General features: G+C 42.8%; 3 protein-coding genes across 3 annotated transcripts in view; 1 reads left to right on the top strand and 2 right to left on the bottom strand. All coding sequences in view use genetic code 11, as the record gives it.

The window, feature by feature from the left end:
- Positions 1–923: 923 nt before the first annotated feature.
- On the top strand, positions 924–1,436 carry EGR_05925 (Tubulin polymerization-promoting protein family member 3; the record flags this gene model as incomplete). Its single annotated transcript, XM_024495174.1, has 1 exon — positions 924–1,436. One exon carries the CDS (start codon positions 924–926, stop codon positions 1,434–1,436), a length of 513 nt encoding a protein of 170 aa, XP_024350393.1.
- Positions 1,437–1,857: 421 nt separating this feature from the next.
- Positions 1,858–6,349, bottom strand: EGR_05924 (Serine dehydratase-like protein; the record flags this gene model as incomplete). Its single annotated transcript, XM_024495173.1, has 8 exons — positions 1,858–1,963; positions 3,582–4,609; positions 4,678–5,075; positions 5,130–5,321; positions 5,358–5,485; positions 5,525–5,712; positions 5,752–6,006; positions 6,041–6,349. The coding sequence occupies 8 exons, from the start codon at positions 6,347–6,349 to the stop codon at positions 1,858–1,860; spliced, it is 2,604 nt and encodes an 867-aa protein (XP_024350392.1).
- A 729-nt stretch (positions 6,350–7,078) lies between these two features.
- EGR_05923 (PDZ and LIM domain protein) overlaps positions 7,079–8,772 on the bottom strand; it is a gene marked incomplete at both ends in the record, with an annotated part of 3,320 nt that continues 1,626 nt past the window's right edge. The window contains 2 exons of the mRNA XM_024495172.1: positions 7,079–7,179; positions 7,830–8,038. Of these exons, the coding sequence (XP_024350391.1) occupies positions 7,079–7,179; positions 7,830–8,038 (310 nt within the window). The remainder of the gene's footprint in view (positions 7,180–7,829; positions 8,039–8,772) is intronic.

Below are 8,772 nucleotides of genomic sequence, written 5' to 3'. Positions count from 1 at the left end.
GAGACTGGGAGAGATGCCAAAGGTAGACGTCAACATCAACCCTTCTGTTAGGAGTCATCGCCATTCTCCCATCTGTAGCATATGTACTTCTTCCGCCCCACTAAGGCTTATCACGCAGAAGTGGGAAATCAGGATACATGTCTTTCAAGATCGGGTTCGCTTTCCGCTGCCACCAATGTAGCGTCCCGGGACTCCCTGAAGACGAAAGGAGACAAAATACTCGGGCAGAATATATATTCAGCGCAGAGAAGGTGTCTGGGCTATTGGCATGGCCCAAAAGGCCAGCCCACCCAGCGAGGTACAAGGGGACCAATTCGAAGTACAAAAGTGGCGCCTCACTAGAACCGAGGGACAAACCACTATCGTATTACACTGTAGATTAGCAACCGAGGTTGATAAAGCAACGTGCATAAACTTATTCCATATTTACGGCAAAATAATGAAATCATTAAATTGCGGCGCAAGGGAACTCCAGATTTCCCATTTAAGTTGACCATATATTTTGTTTGGATATAGATACAATATGTTATGATTTTGCAAAACGTTGCAAATACGCTCCCGAATTAGTTATTTTTCCTTATTGATGATTGAAAAAAATGTTTGTGCGAATGCTACTGTCTTTCGTCGCAGTGAGAAGTGTTCTTGTGACCACAATATCTTTCCACATTTCATAACATGATTTCTAGTGCACCAGTTTAGGCAAACAAGCAAATTAATTAGAAGGTCAAATAGTTCGCTAAGGATACGTTTTGACTTTGTCTTGAGAAAATTATGTTTTTAAACTTTACGTTGCCAACCTAAGGATGGATTAAGGAGCATTCGAAATCTCCTAAAATAAGCATAGCTACAGAATTATGAAACCCAACAATCTCTACAACCTTAGTTGCTATCGCGATAACGCGTAAGACTCTTCTCCAGACATAATGGGTGAACTTAAGGCTGCCTTTCTGGCCTTCTGTGATTTCACTAAGAAGGGTTCAACCACGTGTAATGATAAAACGCTAAAGAAGATCTGCACAGATTGCAAGTTGTACTCGAAAGAGATGAATGCAAACCGGGTAGACATCCAATTCCGCAAACACATTGGAAATGCCAAAAAAGATGTCGACTTTGAGGGTTTTGTCAGTTTTATAGAAGGTACACTTTCTGATGCCTATGCAGGTGCACATAAAATCAGCAAGGAGGAGGCCATCAAGCAAATTAAGGAAAAAGTTTCAAAAGGCAATCCGAATTTGAATAATGCTACACAGGTGGCTAAAAACGATGATGTGGATCGCCTCACCGACGTAGCGCATTACACAGGAGCACACAAAGAACGGTTTGATGCAGAAACTGGGAAAGGAAAAGGTATTGCAGGTCGGGAAGATTTGGCCGACAACACGGGATATGTACAAGGCTACAAAAATAAGGATACCTACGATGACAAGCATAAGTAATCAACTTCGTCAAATGATAAGCTTTATTTCATTTTGTACAAGGTTAATTTTGATTTCGAATTATCTTATTTAAGAAAAGACGGTTTTTTTTCACCCACTCTCTTAATCTCATTCGCATAGAAATCTTGTTAGGTGGAATAGGAGGCAAAGTGTTTTGTCGGATTCCTAAATTTAAAGATTGTGTTTAATATAATGTAAATTTCATTTACAACTACCCTATTTTGACTCGTAGCTGAGTTAACTTGTTTAATCGTCAAAGTAGGTGGGGTCAGTAACTTCCGTAGTTCTCATTGGAAAGGAGAATTTTCAATTTTGTCTAAGCTATTCGCTATCCGTCTACCAGGAACTCGATTAATCAACAATTAAAGGCTGAACAGTTCTCTACCTCATTTGTGTTCCTAAATTTGGAGATAACCTACGATCAGCTAGCCACAGAGGCCCGGTAACCTCTGGGGGTCGAACTATGTGCAGCCAAAATTCTACGTGTGTCACGCGTTGAACTCACGCCAAACTCGTGGTCTTGGTTACTACCAGCATAGAGAAGGATTTAACTTTGTCACCGTGGCAAAAATCGGACCCATTACTCACCATAACAATGTGGGATGCTTAAGGTAAGGCCAAAGACAGATTTAATGGAGCTGATGCGGTGTTCAATCTCTGCGGCGACTCAATCACCCTCCTTTAGATTAAGCATTCCACCGTCATGACGACAACCCGGAAGGATAGTCGATCAACTATTTCGTGCATCCAGAAAGCGACTACGTACTGCTGACATGGTTAAAGTAGAAAGCAAAGCCGCGCCAGTTCTCTAGCCAAAAACCAGTCTACGGTAGCATGACACACCATCACCACCAGTTCATAAGTTCACTGAACAGGGAGCAGCGACCCCGAGGCGCTCACATTTGGATTATCAGCATCCGGGAGCCCTCATACGTAATCGACTGTCGCCAGCTCAGTAGGTGACTCACGTCACGGGTTTACGAAACGAAGTCACAACAAGGCGAGGGCAGACAGATGGGCCGTATACCTCGCGATTTAGCCGTCGCTGTCCCCCCCTCCTTCCCGTCGTCCCATGCTTTGACCTCGAAATTGATTGGGCTAAACTGGACTAAGTCGGCCCCCACCAGCCCCTCTAACAAACAAGCCTAATAATTTGGTCCGCGCGACCCCGGGGCGTCGGCAGAACAACGACCGCATGACCTCGCACTTTAACACCACCACAACTGCAAAGAACAACAAGACCATGCAGCCACAAAACAAGGCGTACATTAAAACACCTTTATTGAATATAAAAATCAAAGCGATTTGTTTAGTATTCATTGAGCAATTTCGGTTAATTGATCAAAAGAATGATTAATGCAGAAAATGCAAAGGTGTGGCCATCCACCCACCCATGGCCCCAACGCTTTTGTCCGCCAAGGGGCAAGAGAGGTAAGCGGAGGCAGCGACACCACGCTGATAAATGAATAGTAGAATCAAATCGCCGTTTACCAGTAGTAGTAGTAGTAATAAAATGTTGATAAGACGTGTAGAAAAGTATCAAATTCGAGAAAACACATTGGAAATTTAGGGATACAGATAGAAAGGGGGTGACGGAGAGAGAGAGAGGGTGACGAAGAAATGTGAGGGGAAAATAGTCAACTTTTCCCACGTGGCAAAAAAACAGTGACGTGGACACTTCCAATCTTGCTAACACATATCATTCCTTCTCTCGCCTCCTCTTCTTCTTCTACCTCTTCTTCAATGTAGAAATTACGGAAACCAGAAATCAATAAATCACTGAGATGAAGGAATGGACCGACAGTCAGGTAACCGCGAAAACAAACAATGCAGCATCGAATTTCGAGCAAAGATCCAGCGCGGCGTATTGACATGTCGAAGTTACAAAATCAATTAAGACAACCGTAGAACATGGGGAAGGGGATCCATTGAGAGAAGGGGAGAAAAGGAAAAGAAAGGACACGAATTATCTAGAAGACATGTAGTTTGTGTGTGTGTGTAAATTGATGTTTACGACAAAGACAGCAAATGCTGACTGACACATAAATGCAAGCTTAGAGCAGTGTAAAATAATACCAAGTATACCACTAATGTAGAAAAAATGGGAAACCACTCTCTAGTTCACATGAATGTGTTCACACTGACGACGTGTGCTCCTCACCACCATTGCCCAACTTGCTGTTTACCGAGTTGGCGTCAGTAGAAGACGACGCAGTACGCGAATCCATGGTCGTATCGTCACCATCGTTGTCCAAATCAGCTAGCAGAGACTCCGCCGCGAAGAACGGCTGGGTCTGAGAAAAGCCAAACGACCTGGCGCCATTCACAATTTGACTTGTTTTAACCGTTTTCTCCAATTCGGTAAGATGCTGAACCGAAATATTTCTACCTCCGGTAACGAGAATGCAAACTCTAGCAAGGCGTGGGATCACCCCCTCCGATTGCAACCTGGCGACTGAGCCATTGTAAATCGCTGCCAAAGCAACGCCAGAAGCAGGATCGAGGAGAACACCGTGATCATCGAGGAACCTCCTCACGGCGTCAATAGCCTCAGCATCAGTGCAAGACATGATTGTAATGGGGTAGCACTGGCACACGTTTACCGCCCGAGGCAACGGAGCCGATACAGAGAGAGTTGAAATCACGGTGGACGTAGGCCCAGACACATTTGTTATTGGGCGAAGGCTACCCACGGCACGACCAAGACGGTCACAGCCCTCAGGCTCCATGGCGATAACATGAGTGCTTGTCCAACCGCGGTTCCAGAGACTTTGAATCACTCCACTGAGAAGAGCCCCACCACCAACAGGAGTGACAATGACATCCGGTTGGGTGGTCAGTTCCTCAACTATACTCTCATAGCCACACCACAGATCTGGTGTCTCATATGGATGGACCAATTTTACGGGAATTGGGTCACCAACCGCACTGAAAGGCTGATTCGCCTCGCTGACAATCTGTTCGGCTCTATGAACGGCGTCGGCAAATGAAGAACCAGAAGCAACCAATTTAGCTAGAGGAGCTTCCACGGACAGACGTTTTTTCGTAAACGTGTCCGATTCCGGTGTCACTACGGTGCAAGCGATGTTGTGATTCTGTGCTACTACGGCGGCGGCAACGCCGGCGTTACCGGTGGTGGGACAGACTATATGCTGGGCACCCTGCGAAACAAGCTGAAGACAAAAAAAGTGCTTTAGAAAGATAAGTTTTTGGCGCAATTTGTTAAAATCAAAGTACTTACTTTTCTGACGATGAAATCCATAGCTCGAAGAGCAACAGACCCAGTAGGTTGAAGAAACTCCAGCTTCAACTCGACAACACCACGACCTCCAGTTTGCGACAAGGCGTAGGAGAGGTAGGAACTGTTGACTGTTGGTGTGATTATTGATAGTCTACGAGGCAATAAGGCATCCAACTGACGCGAATTTCTGTATAGATCTATAGCCGATGAAGCGCCTGAACTTGACCAGATACTGGATTCGCCCTTAGTAAGTGCGAGACCCGACCGTTCCAATATATTGTTACTTTCCACTTTCGTTGCCAAACTATCGACAAAACTACGACTCTGACCGCTTGGCATGTGTCCTTCGAAAATATCAGAAAAGTCCGGGTTTTCAGCAATACTGAGAATACCGACAGCTGAAAGAGAATTTGAAGTGTCGTAGGTAAATACGATACTTAAGAGTGACTTACCTCTGCTTCTGGCAAGGGAGCGATTATGCGACGACAAAGGTATTGAATTCTCGTTAGATTCATTTGGATTAAAGATACGAAGTGGCTGAGCCCGGTGCGAATTTGATGAGATTCCAAGAGAGGATATCCTTTCCGATAACACGTTGGGTAGAAACGGAGTTGACCGTGATGGCCCCCCTACAGGACCTAAATCTGAATAATTTTTGATTAGGGTTAAAGATAACGTACTTTGACGAGAGTTTAATATCATCATTGTGCAAGTTTCTCTTGTGACCGGTCCAGCGATATGTGCGCGAAGGCTCAAGGAACCATCACCGACAGCAATACCATGGAGCCGAGTTACAGCGACATCGCAACTAATACAAACGAGTGAATAGACTACAAATGCGCCATACCTTTGCTTTTCCTCCAAAATAACCGAAACGGTCTTGAATCTGGGCTGCGCACCGGTGCCAAAGACACCGTCGGTGACATTCGAAATAACATCTGCCATAATAGAGCTGACACTAGGGGGCAGCCTTTGCAAATCAGCTGCGGTAAGAACTCTCACATTAAGAACACTTCCAAAACACGAAAATAGATTCTATGATAGAAAAACCTCTAGCATTCAAAATAAACCTACCACAAGTTCTGCTTCGCTTATCTCTATAGGAAACCCGAAGACATATAGTTCCCAACCAATAATGTTTTCGATGTTGCTCTCTGGTGAGACGTCGTTACTACGTCCAGATGCGTATTTACGACCACCAGAACATGCAAAAGCAACACGAAGTCGCTTCCCTTCGGTCTCAAAACCATGGTAGGTCGAAATAGCCAATTGGGCGTGTTGAGGGTTCATATAATCAACAAAACCATAGCAAAGGCTAGCACCGGTATTCTACATACTGTAAATTTAAGAAGACCAAACTTACTTTATCCCTGATTAGTTTGCACTGACGGATAGGTCCCAGACGTTCAAAAAGACGCTGTAGATCAACTTGATCAAAACTCTGCGGTAGGTAATTTATTATAAGGTTTGTTCTGGATCGGTCCTCTAAACCTATGTTGAGATTGGGAGAAGAGTTGACAATGTTTTGCTGTAGACACAGAGGTCTCAATGGCTGACTTAGGTCTTGACTGGCGTTGAATGTTGCATCTGCTGAGCCAAAAATTGATGAGCCTTCATTCTGTGTTGAAAATAGCCCATTAAGCGGATTTGAAGAAAACCCGTTCGGCAACATCGCACAAAGCCAATCACGCTAAGTTGAGTATTCAAAAACTGACTCTATTTGAACTGCAAGTTCTAAGAATTTAAACAAATATAACGAAGAGGAGGCTGTTCAAACACGCTAGGTTATCGCGAAAAGACAAAGCGTTTTCTGAGTTAAATTTTTAAAAGAATGACTAATTTATGACTGCTGCTATTAATAGCACCCAATGTGAATATTCAGTTTGCATTAATTATCTCTACCACACGATTTCATAATAATAATAATACGTCTTAAAACCCCCCTACATAAATTTTAACATGTTTCGCTAAACGAACGTTGTTCTAATTTACACCCTCGCTGGTATATTTTACAGTAGATTCTGGGCAGTTTTTCCCTATGGCAAAATAGTCGACTACTTATTTCACTCAAGCTTTCCATTTCTTTTTGCTCAGATTGTTAGCTAATTTGCACTTAAATGTCTGTATAATTTTTAAAATTCACCCACTTTCTGGCTCATGATTGTATCTTGCATCCCGTAAAAGAAAAGGCCGATGACCGAGGGCACTCATTATAATAATCATCATTATGATAGGTAAGAATTGTGTTGTGTTCAAGAAAAGAAAGGAGAAGAAAACGAGAGGAGTAAGGTTGTAATGAGAGAACTGCTTCTCGAGCTTGATTTATTAAATGGTGGTGCATCCTAAAGAAGGCGTAGATACAAAGTCCTTCTCACATTCTCAAACCACTTCTTCCCCTCTCTCACGACTCTCCATAGGCCTTCTGGATTGTCTGCTCCGTGGCCTTTAGGTAAGGTGATCTCTCATCCACAGACCGCTCAAAAACCGATCCTGGCCCGCTTCCTAAATCCAATAAAAACAAATACGTTTTTCAAGGATGTCTAAATGTTCAAAATTTCATGCTCGATGCACACATCTGCACGAGAAAGCACTAGAAAAAGCACGCAGTAGGGCAAGACAAATGAATTAAGCTCATAGTAAGACGGAGATGCTAGATTACCTCCCGCCTGGTTTGCGTACTCCGGGACTGAAATCAGAGGTGGGTTAGGAATAAAACCCAGTAAATTGGTGAAAAAAATTAACAAAATGCTTCATGGACAAAAAATGGTAGACAGAGATGCAGATGGGTGGGTGGTTGGCTGATTGGTTGGTCAGTTTGGGTGGATAAGTAGGCAAAATTACGAATAGTAAAGGGGTAACTTGGCGTTTCAATGGATGTCATGCTGATGAAGTGTCCGAATGTAATGTGCGAGTAGTACGATAGATGAATGAAGGAATAAATAAATTGACGCTTTTAAGGGATACATGGGACGGTAGATAGGTGGATCATGAATGCAAGAAATGATAGATAGTTAAATATTTAGTTAAATAACTTTGGCGCTATTTTATAGATGGTTGGAAGGCCGAACCAATGAAAAAGTAGTTAGATATACAAGAAATTGAAGTGGAACTAATTTGCATGCACCCCAAAGAATGCAGGTCTCCAAACGCACCTCCCATTTCCGACTGTGGCAGCTGTTGTTCGAGAATTTTGTAGGACTTGGGTTGGACATTCTTAAAAGTAGGTCCACCATGGCGCCATAGATGTTCTTCAACAATCTCAGATCGCTCCTCTGGTCCGCCTTGAACGACGGTTGGGGAAGACTGCTCAGCTGCCATCATTTTCATGCTCATGTTGTAGTTAGTCACGTTGAAGGCACGTCTATAGGGAATGGGGGTAAATTTGAAGGCACTCAAGCAGAAAAAACTTGACACCTATCAATAGAATGGCAGAGAGGCAGAGAGATATCCACAATGAGTGGTAAGTAATTCTTAGACTATAATATAAAATACTAAGTGGACGAATGGGCGAATTACTTAAAGTAGGAGTAAATAAAATTGTAAAAAACTAATCGCAGCATGGATAAAGTGATGAGTGCATTAGGGGTGGTTGGACAAAAGCATGGATGAAAGGATGCCGGCTGTATGAATGGGACAGAGTCGTAGGAATTAAGCCAACAACAAAAGGATAGATGGAGTAAAGAGTGGTTAAATGGGAAGGAAATGATTGCACAAATAGGTTCTACGAAAAAAGTAGTAGTATCTGAATAAGTCGATGGACAGGGGAAGACCGAAAAACTGATAATATAAAAGCTAGGTGATCCTGTTATCTTTCATTATAAACATTATAAAAGCACAATGACACAGGAAACAATAACGGAAAATAAACAAATAAACACCTATAAAAGGTGAATTTCTCTCACATTCCGTTAGGAGAAAAACCACACCCAATTTACCCACATTGGCTAAAGATGAAGCACAGATCTAATAAATTCTAGATTAAAATTTTAAGAAAAGTCAAAAGCTACTAAGCAAAATTGGCAAAAAATATGCTGCATTAAAACAAATAAAAAGAATAAAAGGAAAAGATAAACGCATAGACGAACATGATAGATC

This window comes from Echinococcus granulosus (assembly GCF_000524195.1).
Source record: "Echinococcus granulosus chromosome Unknown EG_S00048, whole genome shotgun sequence".
Taxonomy (NCBI): Eukaryota; Metazoa; Platyhelminthes; class Cestoda; order Cyclophyllidea; family Taeniidae; genus Echinococcus; species Echinococcus granulosus.
Note: the sequence above shows the minus strand (reverse complement) of the source record. Positions and strands in the feature narration are given on the sequence as shown.